General features: G+C 43.3%; 1 protein-coding gene across 4 annotated transcripts in view; it reads left to right on the plus strand.

Annotated features, from left to right (window-relative positions):
- The window catches only part of PDE4D (phosphodiesterase 4D), a 606,101-nt gene that overhangs the window by 242,194 nt on the left and 338,643 nt on the right, over positions 1 to 25,264 (plus strand). Inside the window, exon 1 of one of the 4 annotated variants that reach the window (XM_077936355.1) lies at positions 4,499 to 5,225. The exons of the other annotated variants lie outside the window; for them this stretch is intronic. Within the exon in view, the coding sequence (XP_077792481.1) occupies positions 4,957 to 5,225 (269 nt within the window). The 5' untranslated portion in view covers positions 4,499 to 4,956. Of the gene's footprint in view, positions 1 to 4,498; positions 5,226 to 25,264 lie in introns of those variants that run through there. 4 annotated transcript variants of the gene reach the window in all.

Raw genomic sequence — 25,264 nt, forward strand, 5'->3', positions numbered from 1 at the left:
TAGATAAGGCTTATGTATTCGACAGACTTTACAGTTCTCCAGATTTGTGATGATAGGCCACTAATGATTAATGGTGCTGTCATATACAATTGGCTAATATAGCAATATATATATATACTTTCCATGACTGTGTTATAACATTGTCAGGCTTTTAAATATACCAGCGATGATTTTTAATAAATACCAAGAGGATGTTTGCAATTAAAACTCAAACAAAGGACATTTTCTTCTTTTTCAACTTTGCTTTTTCTGGCAAGTAGATGAGTGCTAATGAAGGAACCTCCAACCAAAATTGGCTAGGACACGTCTTTCTCTCTTCAGAAATATATATTCTTCTCACCCCAATGAAGACATATTATTTCAATATTTATTTATACTGGAACCTCCCTGTGTAGTATAATAATAATAATAATAATAATAATAATAATAATAATAATAATAATAATATTTCCTTGCTAAACTTCTACTGCTACTAATTTCCTCTTTCCAGGAAAGGAGCTCTTTAAACATGCCCCCACAACATGCAAGTTGATGGTTTGGTGGCTTGTATGTTGCTACGTATGGATGGATGGATGGATGGATGGATGGATGGATGGATGGATGCTGCTGCTGCTGGTATGATAGAATGTTTAAGACCTAGTAGCAAGTTGAAGACCAGATCATTCTTTAGGCTAGCTGCACTACCTATGGTGATGTAAACAGCAGCTCACCTCTAGAATTGAAGTAGGTTGCAATGCCTGGCAGACACCATCACCTGCAGTTCAGCTGAAAAGGCTATGCTTTATGAGGGAGTGAAAGGAGGCCTCATTCCCATCTGCATTTTCACCACCAGAGACAGTCATGGGATCCAATGATAGGACAATTGTCTGGACAACACCCCCTGATCCTGTGGGAGTTGCTAAGCTCATGTAGTTCATAGAATCAGATTGGAAGCCTTTTCTGGGGCTGGTCCTATCATTAGGCAAAGTGAGATGATTGCCTCAGGTGGCAGATGCTGAAAGAGGGAGGCAGCAGGGGAGGCTCCCCCAGCCATTCCCCTCTCTTGGAGAAGAAGATGCACCTTCTTGTCCTCCACCTCGGGAAGCAAACTATACTGGCCTGGCCCTGGCCTTTTCTGTTGCCTTGGCAACATCACTTGCTTGACACTGACTTGGCAACCCACAATACAAGCCTTACTAGTGAGTTGCTTCCAACCAAACCACTTGAGAAATCATAGCCTCAACAAGAAACAAGATGGATTTACTGTAAAATAATAATAATGAAAGAAACAGCAACTGGTAATTTGTTGAGATTTAAATTTTATTGATCAAATGTCAATTTTCAAGACAATAGATATCCATGTTCTTTAAGTACTTTGGTACAATAAATAACACATTTTTTTTTTGCATTTTGTGAAATACTTGTTATGATTGCAATTGTCTGCATCATTTTCATACAATTTTAATACTAAACCATTATATCCAGTTACAAGAAGCAAAATGGCGTCTGGAATTTGGTTCTTATTACAAAATAGTTTATGCATGAATTTGATACTGACATGAGGGAGACGGCAGTCCTTTACACACTTACTTAGGAGAAAGTCTCACTGAAATCAATACTCTCAATTGACATTTCAAGTAACTATCTGGTTCAGCACATATAGTCCAGAAAAGTCTGGATCCATAGCAGTAGCAGTAGCAGCAGTAGTAGCAGCAGCAGCAGCAGCAGTAGTAGTAGTAGTAGTAGTAAAGTTAATATTACATTAAATAAATATCTGCTAGTAAATAATAGTTTGGGAGAACTAAAGGCCAAGTTAGATGTGATTTCAGTAGATCTGTAATCTGATCCCCTCTACAACTTTTGAAAATGATAAATGCACCTCTTTCATAAATGAAAAGTACTATATAAATACCACTACTGCTGCTGCTGCTGCTCTTATTGCTAATGATAAACAGCACTTTACATTGATGTAATAAGAAAATGCTGTACATGCTGAGGTTGAAGAGTTGTTAGCTCATCGTTACCTTCACTGACATCCAAAGCAGAAAAGTAATGGTGTTTATAAAAGCTTTTCCCTTTCCTGTGTAGCTAGGCAGCACTGGGTGCAGTTCTGAGAAATGAAGCCCTGAAATTTCATTCAAACTTCTTGCTGAAAAATATATCCATCCATCAAAAATAGCCAAAAGCAGCTGAAGCGTGCCCTTTATATAATAGCTTTGAGCAAAGATGGATCTCTGTTCAAAATGAGATCTTAAAGAGGAAGAGACATGGTGATTACATTAACTTAATTACTCTGAGCCATTCTAAAACAATAATTGTAACATTTAAGAAATAGTTAATGGTAACGGGAAGCCACCAGCTTGGGAATTAGCGATATCTAATTAGATGGGTTGTACACCACATCCTGGCTTTTATGTTGGGCTTCTGAGGCACAGCAAGAGTTTCTCCTTTTTTTGTTTGTGTGTTCAGGAGGCTGACTCAATATATTCTGGTGCTTGAGGTGGAAAACCTGTTGTTCTTTTATTTTGATTGTTCTAGAAAGCTTCCCAGTAGATTCCTCCCCCCTCCCCCAATGAGTCAGATAAGAACGCAAGAAGAGTCTTGCTAAATCAGGTGGAGGGTCCACCTTGTTTCAGAATGCTCGAGTGTCCAGGCCTAGGCATCCCAGAGTTTGAAGGCAGTAGTTGTCCCCTACTGTTGTCGGGTGCTTCAGATTCCTGCCCCCCCCCTTTCAGTTCTGTGATATCGTTCTTTTAAATGAAGCAACTGGAAATGATCCCAAGCAGTTTCCCAACCCTGCTGTCCTTGATGACATCTCTTGAGAGGGCTGATTTGACTTCTTTGTGGCAAAGTCAAAAGTGCACTTTGATTAAACTTGGAGTAGCAGGGATGCGGGTGGTGCTGTGGTCTAAACCACAGAGCCTAGGGCCTGCCGATCAGAAGGTTGGCGGTTTGAATCCCCGCGACGGGGTGAGCTCCTGTTGCTCGGTCCCAGCTCCTGCCAACCTAGCAGTTTGAAAGCACATCAAAGTGGAAGTAGATAAATAGGTACCGCTCCGGCGGGAAGGTAAACAGTGTTTCTGTGTGCTGCTCTGGTTCGCCAGAAGCAGCTTAGTCATGCTGGCCACATGACCCGGAAGCTGTCTGCGGACAAACGCCGGCTCCCTTGGCCTATAGAGCGAGATGAGCCCTGCAACCCCAGAGTCGTCCGCGACTGGACCTAACGGTCAGGGGTACCTTTTCCTTTACCTAGTAAGGTAAATTAATCTGGGATGTTGAGCTAATAAGAACAAATTCTGGTTCAGACTGATGGGTCATCTAGTCCCGTATCCTGTTCTCAGAGTAGCCTACCAGATGACTTTGGGAAGGCCACGAGCAGAACATGAGAACAATCTTCACTTGTGATCCCCAGCAACTGGGAGCCAAAGGCATTCCATCTCTCCCACTGACAGTAATCTACAGCTACCAACTAGTGGTGCTAGTTGGTCAGGGGAAAAAGCCAGGTATCATTATGGTTAAGAATTATTTGTTCAACTCAACAATGCCTAAAGATGATCACAGTAGAGTGGACCTAAAGGGTCAAAAGGATCTGGAAAGGCAAGCCACATTACCATTATTATGGTTTGACAAAATCACAGTAGTATAAATGAACCTGTTACCAAAAATATTACTCTTATTTTTAAATATTCCATTAGAATATGGAAGTGTTGTAATGGACAAATTACAAAATAATATTATGCAATTCATCTGGAATGGCAAGTTCTGATATTAGGAGAGAAGAAAAGAGTGGCACAGTCCAGACAGATTTATAGAATGGTGAAGTTTGTGAATTACTGTATTGGAATCTACACTTTCAAGATGAGATGCAACTGTATGTCTTGTTTACACAAATCTAAGACTTTAGGATAATAATAATAAATGAAGCATCCCTATTATAACTGTTCTTTGTACATGTACGATACAGTCTGATGTTTTGTTTAAATATCTATAGAGATACACACACGCACACTTGGACAATTAAATTTCATCTTGTATTTTTTTCTAATCAAATATTTGTTTGCCTTTGGGAAAGTTGGGGTATGTGGGTGCACTTGCTTATTTATTATTTATTTACTATTTGTTGTTTCTTTATTACACTTAATACACACCATCATGCAATAGCTTTCAAACATGGAATGCCGAGATACAGCAGTCTGAGAAAACAATGTACAGTCCCCCAAAAAACATTTTATCCAGCGCAGCATAATGCTCAGCCATTAACCCAAGCTGCAATGCCATATAAATCACAGGAGCTGAAAACAAGAAGAGCTGAAACAACCAGAAAAATGCAGCAGCTAACCCCCCCCCCCCCCCCCGGCCCAAAAAAACTAACCAGGTACTGTGGGGAGGAGGGTGGGACGGAAGTGCACCCTTTACATCCCCAGCCCCTCCCTTCAGAATGAGCAATAAACAGATGGGAATGATAGCCAAACATAACCAGCGTGCCAATGTTTAAGCCCTCCTCCCAGCCCTTTCTGTGTACATAATCAGGAGTCACTCTAGCAGCTGCAGTGCATTAGTTCCAGCAGTTTGACAGGCAGCCTCATTGCTCTGGCACAAGAGCTGTCGCTCCACGCTCTGCCTTCCTCTCTGTGTTCACTTGCGAGCAGAGCCGGCAGGAGTGAGTGGAGTCCGCCAGAGTGGACTGTCAGAGGAGTGGCAATGCCTACCAGCTTCGGCGGAAGAGTTAGACTGCTTTTTCCCTTTGCACTTCGTTATCTGGACAGAGACGCTCTGAGCGTAGGCAGAAGCATGCCGAAATCTGAATAGGCTGGATGAGAGTCGAAGCTCTGTATGGTTCCTCAGAACAAAATTAGCAGGAGGAAATACTTCTCTCTCTCTCTCTCTCTTTTAAAAAAGCAACAACTCCAGAGCAGCCAAAACAAATATCACGTTGCATTATAGAGAGACTTCGCAAATATCAGTTGCTTTGGAAACATGGCTCAGCAAACAAGCCCAGACACCTTGACCGTACCTGAAGTGGATAATCCACATTGTCAAAATCCGTGGCTCAACGAGGATCTTGTGAAGACCCTGAGGGAAAACCTGTTGCAGCATGAGAAGCTCAAGACATCCAGGAAGTCTTCGTCTATTTCTCCTAAGCTGTCGCCTGTCATCTCCCCTCGAAATTCTCCTAGGCTCTTGCGCAGGATGCTTCTGAGCAGCAACATACCGAAACAGCGGCGCTTCACAGTGGCACATACCTGGTAAGAACAGGACTGTACCTGCCTCCTCTCTCCCCTGTCTCCAAGTTTGGAATGATATCTCATTTTGCATGGGTGGGGAAACATGAGCTGGAATTTTAATGGAAAATCCCTTTTTAAAAAATCACAAGCAGAGTCACAGAAGCCATGGGCATGTTTCCATACCTTTAAGAGCAGTCATAGATTAGGCAAGAGACCCAGTGCCCTTATGCTGAAGCTGCTTCTGATATTGATTGAAATGAATGGCATTCCAGATAACAAAAGGAGAAGCCAGCAGGGCTGCACTGACTTTTCTCTTTTCTTTTCCCAAGTTCATCCTCGACCCTTCCTCCTTTCTCTGGACAGATTTAAGGGAGGAATGCGTGAAAAGAAAACATGGTCTGACTCACTGCTAAAAGTTGATTTAAATTCTCTTCCCTCTCCCCAGTTGTTGTATTGGGTGTGCATGGGGGAGATGGGGGACCCACATCAGAAGTAGATGGGTGTGGAGATGGTGAGCAAAACTGTGCATCTCTAGGTCCTTGTATTGAAATAATTGCTGTGGGAAGTGAGAAAGGAGATATTTTGTCAGTGGAAGAGCCTTTTAGTTGCACTGCGATTATGAAATATGGGGGGGTGTATTTGTGCATGAGTACAGTTAGATTAGAAGCAGACAGATGTTTTGCTCTATTTTATCCATCTTTGTGCATTTCTTTCTTTTCTAGTAAAACCTGTTATTTAGGTGTTTCCCTGAGAATAGTCCATTGACTTTTGCACTGATTGTTTCTTTCTTCTTTCTTTTTACATACTCCTTCTTTTTGTTGGCTACCAGTCATTCAAACATTTTATTTTGGGGGAAAACTAAAAATAAAATGTGGCGCCGAGAATGGTGATGTCGTAGAAAGGGAAGAATGACAAGCCTAGAGTAGTTTCTTTTTTTTTTAATTAATACAAATGTAATCATTTTAATTAAATGAAGAAGAGTGTTTTAGCCTAAAGGGCATGCACTGCTGTTTGTATGACAGGTTTGCACTAATTCATTACCTGAGGCTGCATGTCCAGAAAGGAAACTTAAGATGGAGATGGAAGAATACTTGTAGAAGCTAAGACCAAGCTGCTACTTAATGGAAACATGTATTTCAATGAAGCATAGATTTCAAGGAGACATAGAGTTTTACCTTTGAAAGTGTAACTTGGCATGAAGCCAATAGGAAACAATGTGTGGCTTGTGGATAGAAAGCATATAAGATTCAAGATGCATCAAGGGAAAGACCCAGAACTTACTATCAGGCGCTAACAGGGTTAGAACTCGGACCGCATTGTTCTTCCCACCACAGGTATCCTGTGTGTTGAGTCACCAGGGAACATCTCCCTAGCAAGTAAAGGATTTTCAGGTACTGCGATTTCACCAACCCTACTTAGTCATTGGCCCACCGCAGCAGGAAGAGTTACAAAGGCTTTTTGTTCAGGATGGGATTTTACTTGGGCAGTGATAAGTCTCCCCTGCCTTGGCTTGCTCTCTACCCTCAGACTCCCAGCTCTGATTCCTGGCTTCATCCCTACCCCCTACACCACCCTGTTATTTTGATCCCCGACTCCTGCTTCCCGGCTCCGACTCAATGGTTGCCTAAGACTCAAATATGGCACCCACCCATAGGAATATCCAGGGGCTGCCATCATGTGCCTGTGGGATCTTTCGCTGGCATCCGAGAGCAGCCAGTAAGGCAGCACAGGTAAGGCCCGTTGCTCTCCTGGCTTCCCAACATGGTGGGGTGCTGCTGCTTATTGAGAAGGGGTGCAGAGGCGCAAGGCACAGGCAGCTGGGCACAGGGTGGTGGTGCACATCAGCAGGAGCATTGGATTGGCTCCACCACACCACAGCCCCCCCCCCACGCCTCACCCCTCAACTCTTGGTAAGCAGCAGAGAGCAATGGAGCCTCATCTGCATTGCCTCACTGTCTGCTGCTGGTATCTACAAAAATCTCTGAGTTTTGGGAGGATGCTGCTGGCATCTATGAAGTCACTTGTTCATTGAAGTGAGGGCTATCCATGGCTACTAACCATAATGCTTATGCTCGGCCTCCACAGTTGGAGTACCTCTGAATACCAGTTGATGGAAACCATAAGAGGGGAGAGTGTTCTGGTCCTTGAGTCTTGCTTGAGAGTTTCCCACAGGCAAAGGTTCAGCCACTGTGAGAACAGGATGCTGGACTAGATGAGCTATTGGCCTGATCCAACCAACTCTTCTTATGTTCTTACATTTTAATGAATGCGTTAGAGTAGATGAAATATGTCTCAAGCCGACTGGGGGGGGGGGAGGAGAGAAAAAGCTTGAATCAAATTGGGGTCTAAACGTTAAAATTCCGCGAAGCATGATAGTATGAACTAGTTTGACACAGCAGCTTTGTATCATGACTATGAACATATTAGAGAGGCATAACTTTTGAATACTCATTTGGAAATATAATACATCAACTTAATTAGAAGTAAACCAAATTCATTTCAGTCACAAGTCATCCTCAGTGGTCTATTATAAACATGCATACACGACATAACATGTACAAAGGATGCATTGATTTGAAATATGCTGTATAATGAGAACTAAGGGGAAAATAAAGAAATATGAATCACAAGGCCTGCAATTAACATAAATATACTGTAATTATAATGTTATTAAATAACTAAGAATATTAAAACAAGATTAAAATAATTTAAATTGGATTGTTGTTTTTAGTATTAAGTGGAATTAAGTATTAAGCTTCTGAATCTGAAGGTCTCATGTCGTCATCTTCAGTAGGAGTCACTGATAAACCCAAAGAGATGTTTTGTTGTTGTTGTTTAGTCGTTTAGTCGTGTCCGACTCTTCGTGACCCCATGAACCAGAGCACGCCAGGCACTCCTGTCTTCCACTGCCTTCCGCAGTTTGGTCAAACTCATGTTTGTAGCTTCAAGAACACTGTCCAACCATCTCTTCCTCTGTTGTCCTCTTCTCCTTTTGCCCTCAATCTTTCCCAAAATCAGGGTCTTTTCCAGGGAGTCTTCTCTTCTCATGAGGTGGCCAAAGTATTGGAGCATCAGCTTCATGATCTGTCCTTCCAGTGAGCACTCAGGGCTGAGTTTCTTAAGAATGGAAAGGTTTGATCTTCTCAAGAGTCTCCTCCAGCACCATAATTCAAAAGCATCAATTCTTCGGCGATCAGCCTTCTTTATGGTCCAGCTCTCACTTCCATACATCACTACTGGGAAAACCATGGCTTTAACTATACAGACCTTTGTTGGCAAGGTGATGTCTCTGCTTTTTAAGATGCTGTCTAGGTTTGTCATTGCTTTTCTCCCAAGAAGCAGGCGTTTTTTAATTTCGTGACTGCTGTCACCATCTGCAGTGATCATGGAGCCCAAGAAAGTAAAATCTCTCACCGCCTCCATTTCTTCCCCTTCTATTTGCCAGGAGGTGATGGGACCAGTGGCCATGATCTTCGTTTTTTTGATGTTGAGCTTCAGACCATATTTTGCGCTCTCCTCTTTCACCCTCATTAAAAGGTTCTTTAATTCCTCCTCACTTTCTGCCATCAAGGTTGTGTCATCTGCATTTCTGAGGTTGTTGATATTTCTTCCGGCAATCTTAATTCCGGCTTGGGATTCATCCAGCCCAGCCATTTTACATGACCCCAAAGCCTTGATTATGCAGATTTTTTAATCCACTGAAAATCACACACACACACACACACACACCCCGCTGTCATACCACAAGCTGCTGTTGAAATCCCATTGATTTCAAAAACAGTTTGCCATGTTGCATAGAGATGGGGCAGTGGACATCTGCTTAGGAAACAGAAGCCCAAAATCATATTGGACATGCAGAACAAGCCACACCTCTAGCCAAATTCTCTGGAAGACAATTGGTAATTTCCCCCAATTACCACTTCTATGCTAGGATGGTTTGTTTGGCATAATATGGGAACTGCTTATTATGGACAAAATAGCTGTCAGATTAGAGCTGATTTGAAGGATGATTTCTTGGGAAATTATTCCTGTTTCTGATATATCTTGACTCTAAAAGTGGGGTGCATAAAGTGCCTGTTAAACTCAGTCCTATATTATATTGTGATATTGACACTGGCAGACCTCATGCTTTCACCCGAGCTGAAAATATGTTGGGGAAGAAATTACAAATGTAATACTGCGTGTTATTCTTTCCATGTATTGATCTCTGGTCACTCTGAAAGGAGAATATGAAAGTGAAAATTGCAGTTTGATCGCTGACATCATCTGGATTGCTGTTAGGCCATACTCACAGCACACATTTAAGGCACTATGATACCACTTTGAACAGCCATGGCTTCCTCCAAAGAATCCTAAGAGCTGTAGTTTGATAAAGGTGCTGGGAAGCCCAGCCAGATGGGTGGGGTATAAATAATAAAGTATTACTCTTATTCTTATTCTTTAGAAAGCCCACCCCACCCTACTCCCCATTACAGAACTACAGTTCCCAAAATTCCATTTGAAGAGGGATTGATTGTAAAACTACTCTGGAAACTGTAACTCTGAGAGAGGAATGGGCATCTCCAAACAACTCTAAGCTCCCATAATTCTTTGTGAGAAGCCATGGCTATTTAAAGTGGTATCATAATGTTTTAAATGCGTGGTGTGAATAAGGCCTTAGTTGTCCCCCATATCTCTGAAGCAGAGGGCTCCATCTGCACTATACGTTTAAAGCACTATTATACCACTTTAAATAGACATGGTTTCCCCCAATGGATACTGGGAACTGTAGTTTGTTAAGGGTGCTGAGAGTCGTTAGAAGACCCCTTTCCCCCTCACAGCACTGCAGCTTCCCAGAATGGTAGTTCAGCTACAGGAATAACAATTCTCAGTAGCCTTAACAACCACAGTTTCTGGGACTCTTTGGGGGAAGCCATGAGTGCCTAACGTGGTGTGATGCTGCTTTAAATCTATAGTGCAGATGGGATCTAGAAATTGAGCAATTAGTCACGCCAGTCCCATGTTGCAGAATACACGCTGTGCAATATTGTCCCAGCAGGCACCCTTGCTTTTGACTTTCAGGCATCCCTTGAGGACTTTTTCATCCTGACAGGTTTATTCAGTTGGATATATAGATATAGATATAGATCTTCATTCATTTTAGATGAGCCTGTCATTCTTGTGATTATTTTGCATTCTTATACGATATGTTATGATGTGTACCGCCTTGATATTTTAGGTGAGTGGGTGGTATAGAAATATGTCTGCAAATAAAAATAAATAGAATTGGTGGTTATGCTGGAAATGAATTGCAAGTGAAATGTTAGTTAAATGAAATGTCTGTTAACGCATTGCTCTTTAGAACTGAAAAATTTCCAAGTAAAGTAATTCTCAGCAAACAAGAATTCTTCTGAGGCTTCCTTTAAAACAGAGGAACAACATCTCCATGACACTTTTATTGCTGGATGCAAGCAGAGGCTGTAACTTCTGCTGTATGAGTTGCTAATGAGTCACAGGATATGCATGGGATTCTTTGTCACGTCTTTTTGAATTAATAAAGATGGTCCTTTTATACTGTTACTTTGGGGCTGCTTCCCTCAAATCACAGTGCTGGTGCAAGACCTATGGTAGCAAATGAGAACTATATTGCAGCCTTATAAGTGCAACCAACAACAAAACACTGCAGTGTGAAGTGTTCCCACTTTAGCCAGTCAGTTAGCCACGCCATCCTTCCATTCCATTCCATTCCATTCCATTCCATTCCATTCCATTCCATTCCATTCCATCCTCCCAACCAGCACTTTCTGTCCAGCCCATCAGTCTTCTGTGGCCACTGAGCATGCTTGGTCTTTCTTGAGTTGTTTTTGATTCTCCCCAGCTATTTTTTTTCTAAAGGGTTTTAATAACAAGGATTTTCCAGAGCCCACCAATACCTGCCTCTTTGATTTGCAAGGTGCCATTTCGGCTACATAAGGAATGATCACTCAGAGAATGAATTTATATTAGTACATAGAGCAAGAGCCAACATTAAGCCCTCCAGAAGTTATTAGACTCCAGCTCCCATCAGAGAATGGGAGCTTTGGCCTAGAGAATGTGGCCAAAGGTCAGGGGTGATGGAAGTTATAGTCCAGGACTTCTGGAGGTCATCTTGTTGATGACCTCTGGTATATAAGATAACCTTTTCTCTTCAGCCTTGTCTTCCCATCCTGCCGTGACAAGCTTCCCTCCCCCTAGTCTCCCATAACCAGGAGAGGCATGAAGAGGGCGAAGAAGTTAGCTTCACACAGACACAAGTCTCAGATTGCTTGGGGGAAACCCTGGAGAGGAGGGAATTGGGCAGCTGTTGGGAGGCAGGGACCTTCAGTCTCAGCAACTGCTTCATGGGGGCAAGAACTGCTGGAGATAAGTTGCTGTGCTGATTTGGCCTGACTCGCCTGTGCAGATCCTGTTTTTGCTAATAAAGAGTGAACTCCATCTTGCTCGGTGCAATTCACAGCTGGCTCACTCCTGTCAGTATACCCCATGGCCATGTGAATGGGCTTTGAGTTTAGACATGATGAGCTTTTTAGCAAACCAAGTTATTTATCTCTCTCCCCCCGTCCTTTTTCATAATAGCTGGCAGGGGTTACACATTGTAACTTTATACCAGAAGAACTGTCTTAGTGGATCAAGGCAATGATCTATCCTGCTGGAAATCCTGTTTACTGCTGTGGTCAGTTGGAGATGTTTGAGGAATCTTATTAAAGCACAGGCGTCTGACAGTATACACCAGCCCCTGTCAAATTGCATCCAGCCTCCGGCAATTTATAATGTAAAGATACTCTGCAACTCTTAGAGAAGGGCTGCTGAAATGTCTGTTTCTTGACAACTTGTCTGGGTCTGAGTTTTAGCTCGTTTATACTGTTGACCATCAATGTCAGACAGAAGGAAGTTCCCACCGATCAATGTAGTCATTAACAATGTTTCCCAACTGTGCTCTATCTATATTCTTTTTGAATCAGGGTGGGCTGAACTATACACAAACCTTAGAATGCCAGCACCACTGAATTATATATGGTCCTTTTGATATTAGCTATATTGATTTCCTTCTGAGTCCTAATAATTCTTTCTACCAGCTAAAGAGGCTTAAGCTCTATCAACAATAAATTGCAAGGCCGTTCTTCCATAGCAGCAATAATTAATTCATTACCATCAATTCTGCATTTTTGGATCGTGAGTGCCATCTGGCCTTGTAAATATGTCCACTCTCTTTGTGCTACTGGAACATTCTGTAACTCCATCATTCAATGTAGATCCTTTGTTCAAATTCATTGGGCAGAGTTTGGGTACGTTAGATACCTTCTTAATGCAAACAATAAGAACATCAATTCTATCTAACTAACTACAATACATAGTTTTAATATCAGGGTTGGCCCAAGACATTGTGCTGCTGGAGTGAAATGACAAGACAGTGTCCTTTCAATCCATATGCAGAAACCAACCAGACTGGTAGTTTGAGAGGTGCTGGTGAAGAGGCATCAGGCTAGCTTAAGGGTACCAGGAAGACCACATGTCACACACAACTCTGTTCTTCAGCTCTCCATCACCACTCCCTGTCCCTCAGCACCTGGGAAGTACAGCTACTATGTCACACTGCTTAATGGTAGGGCTGGCCCACTTTAATTTGCTGTGGAATATTTGGAAACAAATCAAAGACTACTAGACATGGTGCTAATATATTACCTCTGGGATCTGGATAACCGTAGCCGGGGAGCAATAGCAGTGGAAGAGGATTGCTGTGTTCATGCTCTGCTTGTGAGCTTTCCAAAGGCATTTGGTCAGCCACAGGGGGAAATGGGATGTTAGACTTGATCCAGCAGAGCTCTTCTTAGGTTCTTTAAAATGGCTGGTTACAAAAGGGGGGGGGGGGAATGAATGCTCAAGACAGATTGGAGGAGTTCCATGTACACCATCAAATAAACTGTGCTATTCAGAAGCAACAGCGGTGAGGCCCCATTGTGATGGCAGCTGTGGCCATGGCATGGGGTAGTTGTCTTCTAATCAAGTCACAGGGCCCCTTGATGGCAAGATATTAAGACTCTGCTGATCACTTTTGAGAAACTCTGCCATTGTCCATCCAGTCATTGATGACCAGTGCAGTGGGAAGCAGGATCTTGCTGGTGGGCTGCATCCTGACCACCCATGGACTATTTTGATAAGTGAGCAGGGGCCACCCACCTGTCGGTCACTGACATGACAAAGGCACCACGTAGCCCAAAGTTGTTGGTTTTTTAATCCTTTGCAGACATAGCTCGATCCAATCCTTCAGAGGAAAATGGTTTGCCCCATTGGTTTCAGTTCAAAACACAGAAACATTTCCTCTTCCCAGGTGTGTCTCAAGCCGTGGCTGCTGCATTGTTGGCTTGACATCAAGCCAGTGATTCAAAGGAATTTTTGCACTTGCAGTAAGCCCTGCTTGGGGGTTTACTGCATCTGCCATCTCATTTGGGCTTCCTGTAAGCACCAGTCAGCTGGTTGGTGTTAACAGCATGGAGCATGTGGAGGTCCCAACTGGGAATTCCGTAGTGCAGCTGATCCCACTGGGGTTTGCTGTCATCCCATATCAGCTGATTGACACTAAGAGCATGCCTCACTTGCCAAGGAACAATTTGGAGCACACTTTAAGGCTGGCACATGATATCAGGTGTGGGGCAGGTAGGTGTGGTTTGCAGAAAATGGCTTAATAGGGCAGATTGTGACCCAGGCCATACCCAGTTTGGCTTGTGGGCCTCTGCAGATCTTAGACAGCCTTCCATCCTACATACATATCTCTGGCAGGGGAGGGAACTTACTTTTCAACAAGATCTGCAAGGTGGCTATCGAAAAGAATATTTAGCACTAGGAAGTATTAACAAAATACTACAGTTATTAAACATTTGATTTTTAAGTGAGTGGCCTTTACCTTCTCCTGCTGTTAAGTTTTTAAAATAAGTTTTATGCCTCTCTTTTTATGCCACAGCTTTAATAATGTATGAACTGTTTACCCTTACACATAAAAGCTAACATAAGGGAAGAGCAGTTTCATATATACTTTTCCCTTCTTGAGAAGCCCTCCGAGTCTGATTGATGATCAGTGCTGTAAAAATAAGCCTGGCAATCATCACCTGTAAAAAGGTGTTGTCACAATTAGTATCTCGCGAACGCTTTTTTAAAGTTTGAGTCCACAATATCGACCAGATTACTAATACCCTCAGAAGCATGTTATTCCATGGCCTCTGCTGAAATTGATCACATTTTAAAAACATAGATATGTTTCCTGAACAAATGAGGCACTGCACCAGCAGATAGGAGAATAAACTCCAACAATTGCCACAATGGTGTATTATCTAAGCATATGGCACTGTGCTGCTATCAGGAGATTACATGCGACAGACATTGTGTTGGTGCTGCTGCATTGGCAATAACTACTGTGACCATGTACATCCTAAGCACATTGTTATATGCAGTGGAAATGGTTGTTAAGAGTAGGGGGAGAACTGAGAGTGGTGCCTGCAGCATCCCACAAGCATTTCTGCTATCATGGAGGAGCCAGCTGAGTTGGTGCAAGTCTGCGTACCTGATATTTGCAAGGTAGCTACCAATATTTTGAGTTCTGTCTTTTCTTGTGTTTTTCTTCCTCTTCATACCTTTTCTAAACTTAAGTGTGCAAACTACATTTGAAGAGTTATATTTAAAGGTTATATTTGTAACATTTGTTGATGCGTTGGAAATGATGAATTGGCTAGGTTTATAGTTTGATCATTGTAAATAAACCAGTTGGTGTTTGCTAGTGTGGGTGCATTTAATTACCTTTGTGGATCATTGTCTGGATCTTAGCAACAAGCTTCAGATCCACACACTCCCTCCTGTTAAGGGTTGCTAACTTAGGCTGCCACCCTTACTACATCTAGCTACTCAGAAGTAAGTTTTATTGAATTCAATAGAGCTTACTCCAAGGTAGGTGGTATTAGGATTTCAGTCTTAGTCTTGAAAACTCTGCTGAATTTCCTAGTTCTATCAAACTACTGTACAAAATGTGAAATAACCCAATATATTTCCTAAGTCTACTTAATGGATCAGCACTTAAAAGAGCTGTTAGTTCAGATTTGCTTTATTTTGCAGGAGAAGCCTACAAAGGTTTTTTTTTAAGCCTTGTGTTTTGGAAATTGGAAGGGGATGCAGGGCAGGAAGTAAGCGGGGAAATAAGTATTCCCTTCCATAGTACCATAACAACAGTACTTTAGAAATATACAAATGAATAACGAAAAGATAAAGCATGATTCTATTAAAATGGGTTTCATTCGCAAACTTGGGTCTCCAGCTGTTTTTGGACTACAATTCCCATCATCCCTGACCACTGGTCCTGCTAGCTAGGGATGGCGGGAGTTGTAGTCCAAAAACAGTGGGAGACCCAAGTTTGGGAAACACTGAAACATTCCTCAGCCACCATGTGCAGGAAAACCATTGGGAACAGACAGCTATGCCTCTTAATAAGGCCAAGGTGCCATTCCAAAGCTATATTTACATGTCCAGACCCATCATCAGGGACTGGCATAGTTGGGCATCCTGCCAAGCCATGCCACTGCTGCCTCGTGCCCCACCCCTGTGGATATGCTTAATTAGTGAGTGGCCATGGCAGGGCTCTTGAAAGGGAGCTGAACTCATGGTTGGTTCTCATCTATGATTGCCCCCACTCTGGTATACAGTTGTACCTTGGAAGTTGGAACAGCTTAGTTTCCAAACATTTTGGCTCCCAAATGTCACAAACCCAGAAGTGACTGTTCCGGTTTGCAAACTATTGTTGGAAGCCGAACATCCGACATGGCTTCCGATTGGCTGCTGCAGCCAATCAGAAGCCGCACTTTGGTTTTGAACATTTTGGAAGTTGGACGGACTTCTTGAACAGATTCCATTTGACTTCCAAGGTACGACTGTATTGCCCAAGATGTAAAGCTCCCCAATGATGTCAGGTCAAACGTTGCACGTTGGGAACTTCCATGTGATGGGTGGCCACAGTGGATCAGAGTCAAGCAGTTGCTCACCTCACATTCAGAAATGCTGCCACTGGGGAGGGGAATGAAGCATGTGACCAGCAGCAGAGGAAATGTGCCGTGGTGCCTAACACCAACAAGCAGAGGCCCAGGTTGCCATCAGATGTGAGCCCAACAGCAGTGATATGCTTAGGGCCAAGTGAATCCTGGCACCAGCTTCATCTCTAGCTTTAGAAATAATATTCTACTAGAGACCGACATCAAATCCATTCTATGCCTGTTTGTTTAACTGCCCCTTTTTCTGCTACATTTCCTTAATTCACTTATTAGATATCTCATCCTGTCTTCCCTGTCTGAAATGTCCTTTCTATTAGTTTTTCTATTCAGCTAACAAAATCAACACTACATAAAGCAATGACACTAAGTCAATTCAAAGCAATAACAATAAAGATGAGGACCCCATGATGACAAGTCAGAATAACCTAACAAGGAAATAGTAACCCTCTTTCTCCCAAGACCAAGATGCTTTCTTTTGTTAGATATATTTATTTTTGTAAATAAAATTACAATATAAAAAACACAAAGCATATAAAAACAAGAACAAGATTTATCCACTACCGCTTTTTGCTTACTGAAGTTCTTAAGAAGAAGGCACACATCCTTAGTATGACCAGGGCCTGCTCCAGGCTTTAATGGGCCCTTGGCATAGTGCCACTGATGACACTTTCCAGTACTGACTGGGCCTCCAGTGCCTCTGCCCCCATTCCTTCAGCCTCCCCAACTTGGCTGCTGCTGGCCTCAGCCACTTGGGCCTTCCAGGAACTGCAGCCACAGGTCATTCAGCTGCCAGAACTAGCCTAGTGGTGCTGGGATGGGGGCCGAGAGGCTGTCCAGAGCCAATCCCAGCAGTTTTGTGCCACCTTTTACTGGGTGAACACCAAGGGACCTGAGTGGCAGCAGGCACCACCAGCAATGTCATAAGGGCTCAGTGTCATCATGGGGCCAAGCAGAGTAGATGTCAGACTTCATGGGCCTTTCTAGAGAGTGTGGGCACCAGCAGCTGCCCCCAACATACCAGATGCTGAAACTCTGGGCCTGATAATCCCCAGCTGGAGCCTATCAAATATTCAGAAGAACCATCCACAGTCACAGCACAAGTGACAGCTGCTCTTGCTAAAAAGGAAGAAGAATCTGTAAAAATGTTCCTTGAGGCATACTAAGTCTGCTCTCTCTCGAGCAAAGGCAGCATGAAAATATACTGTAAGCAGGGGGGGGGGGTTATAAAAAGAATAGAAAAGAAATACACAATTGCCAGAGCTGGCGACATGTCATTTCAAGTTAGAAGAACCCTTGTAACATCTAAATAGTATAAAATGCTCTTCACGTTTGTAATGTTTCTGTTTTCCACCATTAATTACTTCTAGGCAGGCAGGCAGGTAGGGATGATACCCAAGTGATGTCACAGTGAACCATTTCATAAGAAAAAGAAACATTTACTACCTGTATTCCAACTTTTAAAGCCCTGTGCATTGCATCAAAGAAATTGCTTGAAATTCATTGACCAAATTGACACTTGGGAATCGTCTGCTAGATCACCATCATTCAGTTGTATCAGTCTAACTGACAGTGGTTTTGCCAGTGTTACAAAGAATTATGTATGAGCTAAACTGGAATCATAGACGGGCAATGTTTAGATCAGCTTCCCCCATTCTGATGCCTTTCAGTTGGAGCATTGCTGCTTCCCACTGTGGAAGTAAAGCACAGCCATCATAGCTAGTAGCCATTGATAGCCCTCTCCTCCATTAATTTGTCTAAGCCTCTTCTAATGCCATCCAAGTTGGTGACAGGGGTGCCTGGCGTGCTCTGGTCCATGGGGTCACGAAGAGTTGGACATTACTGGTGGCCATCACTGGCTCCTGGGCGAGCGAGTTCCATAGTTGGACAATGTGCCGCATGAAGACGTATTTTCTTTTATCTGCCCTAAATCTTACAACATTCAGCTTCATTGGATGTCCACAAGTTTTGAGAGTTCTAGTGTTACAAATGAAGTACCGGTAATACATGCTGCTATATAAAGATGGGGTAAGGTGGGGGAGTAAGGACATTCAGTCTAAAATTGCCGAACTACACCAGTGGGAATGCACAGCCACCTACCCACTCGCCGTGGTGCTACAGTATAGATAAGTATGCATACACATAAGAGATATTTTAGCCTTCTATTACAGGTTTCAAATAATAGTGTTGATGCTGAGCGCTTAGGAAAGGGGTATCCGGCAGGGTGTACCATTTCAGGTTGAATTCCAGTATCAACCCACATCCCCACCCATGGTAAACGTTCTCGCCTTTACTTAAGCAGTAAGATACCAAGGTGATAAGTGCTTGCTAACAAAAAGCTATTGGTAGGGTGTCTCTTTAATGCTTAGGAATGCAGCCTGCTTAATGACATTGATAAAGTAAGCTGTCGCCTACGGACTTTTGCTTACTATACATTGCTCCGTACACATACTTGATTCTCACTTCCTAATAAAAACACAGGAGCTGCTATTTATAACCAAATGAAACAGGTTTCAGTGGAAGTTGCTTCCCAAGGCAAAATCTACTTTCCACTCCTGAAAATATTTCAATATTGGTTTCCAGGATCCAGTGGATTCTAGGCTCAGAAAGGGTAGAAATGTATTTCAGCTCTGTTGTTGAGCAAAAGGAAAGTCTAGGCACATGGGTGTAGCCAGGATTTTTGTTGGGGCAGACCTTTTGTGGGGGGGGGGCAGAACTTCCGTTTGCTATGTATTTTTATTGATTGGGGGGACAGCTGCCCCTCCCAATCCCCCCTTGGCTATATCCATGTCTAGGAGTTTGTTCTTCAACAGCCAAAGGGCACAATTGATCCCTGCCTGGAGAGAAGAATCAGAGGAATGCTCAATGCAGCTCAGGCAGAGTGCATGGTGTCCCTGGACAGCTCGCAGGTCTCCGGTGGGCTCCTATACTCCATCTGCATCTGGGAGCTGCCATTTTTGTTTCCCACAATGCCCCAGAGTGATGCTCTGGGGAAATGTAGACGGTTCCCGGGTCCAGCTGTTTGGCATGACCCAGTTAAGCTAGAGGAGGCCCACCCAATGTAGGGTACTTTGCTTGAGAGCCCACAAAAGTGGAGCTGCCCCCCCCATCCTTCCTCCCAAAGACCAGCTTGTTGAGCATTCAGCCTGATTTGCTTGCAGAAAACTTACATGGAGCTTGGACTATATCTGGCCTTTGTGTTTGCGCGTTTGTGCTGATTGGCTTGTAGGGAGGTTATATGACAATGAGAGCATTTGTCCTCCTTTATTTCATACAATTGTAGAGTTGGAAGGGATCCCAAGGGTCCGAGGCTCCAACCCCCTGCAATGGAGGAATCACAGCGAAAGAATTCCTGATTGTTCGTTTGTTTACTGCATTTATACCCCACCATTTCCCCAAGCAGCTTGGGGTGGCATACCTTACTTTTTCCTCTCAGATTTATCCTCACAACAACCCTGTGGGGTAGGTTGGGCAGAGATGTAGTGACTGGTCCAAGGTCACCCAGTGACCTTGGCTGAGCATGGGTTTGAACCCTGGTCTCTCAGATTACCTATTCTGACACTCTAACCACCACAGCACACTGGTTTGAGTCTGCCCATTAATCATTCTTCCCACTGCATGGCATTTCCCTAACCACAAAAAAGTCTGTGTTCTTGTTGTTTTTCAGTTCATTTGTTGTGCTACAGCATCTGAGCACTTTAATATGCTTTAACTGCACAAACCTGGCTTTCATTCCTCCTGCAAGATACTGACAGTCTGGAGGCGACCCCAGTCCCTCCCCATCTGGCCTTTGCCTGCATGTGTTGCAGCTGTTGCTCCTCTTCTCCCCAGGGCCACAGACGCGCGTGTGAACCTGAAAACCCAGCCAGGGGAAGCGGGACAGAAGAGAGATCCATTGATACCTCCCCACACTGAGTGGGGTGGGGGCAGGTGCGATTAGCATCCTATAATAATCGTGGCAGATCTGTTCCACACTGGACAATGACAATAGCACTTTAGACTTCCTTACGGCTGGAAGAGGGGCTTATTTATTCAGATATCCTTCCTGAGATCAGTATCAAATTGTGTTGGGTCTGGTGCAGATCCATAGGTGCAGGCGAATTATGAATGTCCCGAGAAGGATGAGAAGAGGAGCTTTTGGCTTTCCCATTCTTGTCCCTGCTGCCTGAGAGCTCCCTAAGTTTCCACGTACAAGAGCAGTTTGGAATTACAAACTGGCAGAAAGAGCGGCTGTTCTCTTAATCGTATCTCAGAGTCACAAAGAGGGTGGGGTGGGGATAAGAACAATAAAAGAAATGCTAAACTAATCTCCTCCTTTTGTCGTTTCCTCACCAAGCACAGCAAAAGCCTTCCTCATACGTTATTCATGTTTCTGGTTTCTTTTATGAATGAGGCGGGGGGGAGGGGGCGGAGACAATTGCTTTGATTTTCTTTCGTCTCTGCGCCTTCCAAATGGGTTTTCTGCTTCCCTGAAGCTGTGAGAATATTTATCATACTGGATTAAGCAGGCTCGAGATGTGAGGGAGTTCCAGGAGGAGAGAGGTTACTAATTAGCTAGAGGCTCTCCTGCGTTGTTGTTGTTGTTTTTTTTCTGTGCCCATTTAATCTCCACGTATCAAGTTGCAAGGCTCTGAAGAATCCGGTTGCATCCTCCAGCTCGTCTTGATCTGCGTCACGCTGCAGCTTTCTTACGTGCCAGCACTGGGTGTTGTATTTGCATAAGAGCCATGTGCGCATGGCCCAGCATGTGCTCTCTCCACCTGGTGCAGTCTGCACAGCGTAATTTAGGGCAGGGGTTGGGGAGACATAGGCCCAGGGACCAAACACAACCCTCCAGGCGTCTCTATATGGCCCCTGGGCTTCTGTCCAGGACACTCACACACACACTCTCTCACCCTTACTAGACCAGCTCCACAACTTCTTTTGAGTGCTTTTGCCTGGCGAGGAAATTTGCATGAATGGTGATACCTGCTTTCCTAGATGAAGGTTGGAGCAGTGTTTGTCTGCATGTGGTGGGGATGATGATAATGATGATGATGATGATGCATGTTGGTGTTGGCTTGCCAATAACACACATCTATAAGACTGCATATGTTTGAACCAAGGCTGCAGGTTTGATCCCTGTATGGGAGAGCTGCATATTCCTGCATTGCAGGGGGTTGGACTAGATGATCCTCAGTGTCCCTTCTGGCTGTACAATTCTATGATTCTGTGACTGTTTCTTCACATGCAGCATTCATCATGAAATATATATCTTGGTATCCCATGTGGAAAAAATGTGTTGGATGGGAAGTAGTCCTAATAGTGGTCCTACAATTCTTTTCTCTTTTATTTTCTTTTGGAACATCTTCATCAACAAGTAAGATGTATACAGTAATAAAAGAGGAAATAATCCATCTTTTTATGACAGAATAAGTCAATCTCACATACATTTCAAAAAATAATAATTCGGGGAGTACACACATTTTAACCTATCGTATTCTTCGCTCTATAAGACGCACCAGACCACAAGACGCACCTAGGTTTTGGAGGAGGAAAACAAGAAAAAAATATATTCTGAATCTCAGAAGCCAGAACAGCAAGAGGGATCGCTGCACAGTGAAAGCAGCAATCCCTCTTGCTGTTCTGGCTTCTGGGATAGCTGCGCAGCCTGCATTCGCTCCATAAGACGCACACACATTTCCCCTTACTTTTTAGGAGGGGAAAAGTGAGTCTTATAGAGCAAAAAATGTGGTAATTTATTTTGACCAGTAGTGACATTTCTTTTCCTACTTTTCTGTCCCTTAAAACGATGTCACACCATTTTCCCCTTTTTGAAACTATAATTATGCTTCCCCTCTGTTGTCTTAGGGCCAGCTACAGGTTGTTGTTTTTAAGGGGGTGGTGGACCCTGAACAAGACACCTCCCTCCATGAGTCTACCCTCATTGCCACTGCTGGCAGTTCTTGCTGCTCCTCGTGATTGCTAATGCTCACTTGCCAGGCAGAACCAAGGAGCAAGCATGCTCATTGTTATTTGCTCGCTCATCCCCTCTGAGCCAGAGCAATAGAGATGTAAACAAGTCAGTTGCAATGGTCAAGAGGAGGAGCAGGCCAAACTGCTTTGGGGCTCCTTGCTGAGGTGTAGACCCATGACAACCTTTGGTGACGGCAGGGCCGGCATTTGACTGTAATATCATTGGAACCAGGATTCATCTTGGTGGTAGTGGTGTCTTGCTTCGTAGAGTGTCATGCGTACTGATAGTGATGTATAAATGATAATCCTCCTCATTGAGAAATGAAACTCCACTACAACATAGCCAGTGGGATCCATAGCTTGCCTGATTCCTTTCTGCTCACAGATCCAATTGATTGCACGAAGCAATGTATATTGTTGTTTTATTGTTTTGGTCAACACCTATGTTCCCTGCTCATTCTGCACATGAGAACTGAGCATATGTCACAATGCAAACAAGTTACAGTGGCATCTTGGTTTAAGAACAGTCCTGTTTACGAACAATTAGGTTTACGAACTCCGCAAAACCGGAAGTAGTGTCCCGGTTTGCGAACTTTACCTCAGTCTAAGAACGGAATCCGAACAGTGGAAGGGCACCGGTGGCAGGAGGCCTCATTAGGGAAAGCGTGCCTTGGTTTAAGAACAGTTTCAGTTTAAGAATGGACTTCCGGAACGGATTACGTTTGTAAACTGAGGTACCACTGTATTGATATCGTGGTTCATTGTATATATTATGGTATTGTTTTAGATTCCCCAGCTGGAGTGGAATGTCATTCTACTACTACTACTTCTACTAGGGTAATAATAATAATAATTCTTATATATCCTTTGGTTGATAGATGTCATTGTCAAGCCTTGGGTGAGAGGTTACATGGAAATATCTTGTTACCAGTACTAGATTTACACAGGGTATCACTAATTTAATTATACAACAAACAAGATGTGGATTGCCAGATTAATCTCTAGGGGGAAACTGAAGTGATTTAAGCAGTTTGTTCAGGGAAGCATGTGCTAAAATGTTTATCTCAGCCTATTGTTGTTGCTTCAGTATTCTTTTTCAGTCTCTCTTTCACCCTTAAGCATAAAATCTACCTTGCTGGGAATAAAGCAATTAGGCTTTGGATGGAAAGGGTCTTTTGGCTGTATAAGAATCCATTTGTTTTTCTCATGTGGACATAAAGTAACTCCAGTCCTCCACTTTTGAAAATGTTTGTAACTTCCAACTGTCTAACAACAGCAACAATTAAAAGGCTTTATCCTCCTGAATTATGGAAATGTTAAAAAACACAAAATGCAAATAGAAAATAACATATTTAAACAAAAACTCAAAAGCAGAGGACCAGAATTGGGGGGGATGAAGAATGCATCAGTAAAACAGCACCAATAAAACTCCTTAAGGTCCTAAGCTGAAAGCCAAGGGGGAATAAAATGTATTCTACCTTGTACCAGGAAGATAAGAGTGGATGTACCAGCCATGCATTCCACAGCCTGAATGCCACTTCAGAAAAAGCCATTTCTTTTTCACTGAACAAATTACAGCGTGAGTCCTTTAAAAGAGGTCCCATGGATACAGAGTACACATGTTCCACGGGGCCTCTTTTAAAAGACTCATATTAGGTGGGAGAACCTAGAAAAGGGCCCAATGTTATGTAAGAAAAGCCCTGCTGAAACAGGCCAAAGGCCTTGAGGAACCTCCCTAGACATTTTGGGAGGCATGACAGAACCCAGGTCATATGAAATTCATGCAAAGCAGAATGAAGGTTATTTATAGTACAGCAAGGGTTGATAGAAATCTTTTTCCCCATCTTTGTGTTTACACCTCCCAACCCCACTATTGTCCTGAGCATTTTAAAAAAAAAAACATACACAAAAAAACCCATGATTTTTCAATTGACTTGCCCAAGATTCAGGACAAAGCACCACCTTTCAGAAATCCCCCCCCCCCGACGTCAATTTTGCCTTTAAAATCCCAATGATGTCCAGGAAAATCCAGGCATATGGCAGCCCTGCCATTGGGGAGTAATAATAATAATAATAATAATAATAATAATAAATTTTATTTATATCCCGCCCTCCCCTGCCGAAGCTGGGCTCAGGGCGGCTAACAACATTCTAAAACATTCATTATAAAATTAATCAAATCAAATTAAAGTCAAATTAATGGCAACCATCAAGCAAAATTCTGTGCAGATTGCCGATTGCCAGAGGAGGGGGTCAGACTGCGCCCTGACCAAAGGCCTGGTGGAACAGCTCTGTCTTGCAGTCCCTGCGGAAGGATGTCAGGTCCTGCAGGGCCCTAGTCTCTTGTGACAGAGCGTTCCACCAGATTGGAGCCGCGGCCGAGAAGGCCCTGGCTCTAGTTGAGGCCAGCCTAACCTCTCTGTGGCCTGGGATCTTTAGGATGTTTTTAGGAGTAAGCAGCTAGGAAGAAGCCATGCCAGAGGTGGGGAGAGAAAGAATGCAGCTGACCCTCTACTTTATATCAGGGATGGGAAGCCTGTGGTTTTCCAAATGTGCATCTCATAATGTAATAAAAAAATTAAGGTCTTATATATATAATAAATGTTCGTAAATGTACCAACCAAGCACGCAAATAGATATGTGGGCCACATGTCTGGGGCAGCACAGCAAGACCATCCTGAAACCATTTTGACTCCCAAACTGACCAAATGTTTTCTCTGCAAAGAGGGAGGGGGTGAGGGAACCTTCCCATTGTCTCAGGAATTGGGTAATCACCATCTCAAAGGAATGGCCAGACTACCAGGAAAGGCAATCAGATAAGGCATTATCAGATAACCTAGCAGACAGGAAACAACATTCAAATTTCTGTAGTATACCGCCTTTTCTGTGATGTAGGTATGACGTTTGTGAGGGGTGGTCTTGGGTTACACCCCTTCTGTGATGTATGTATGATGTATGGAGGGGTGGCCTTGAGCTCCAGGGCAGGGAATTTAAAATGTCTATATAAGGGCAGGCACACCTTTGTTCTGGGTCCTCCTGTGTGTGAGGGGAGCACCCTGTTGC

Source organism: Podarcis muralis, chromosome 11, assembly GCF_964188315.1.
Source record: "Podarcis muralis chromosome 11, rPodMur119.hap1.1, whole genome shotgun sequence".
In the NCBI taxonomy this organism is placed as follows: Eukaryota; Metazoa; Chordata; class Lepidosauria; order Squamata; family Lacertidae; genus Podarcis; species Podarcis muralis.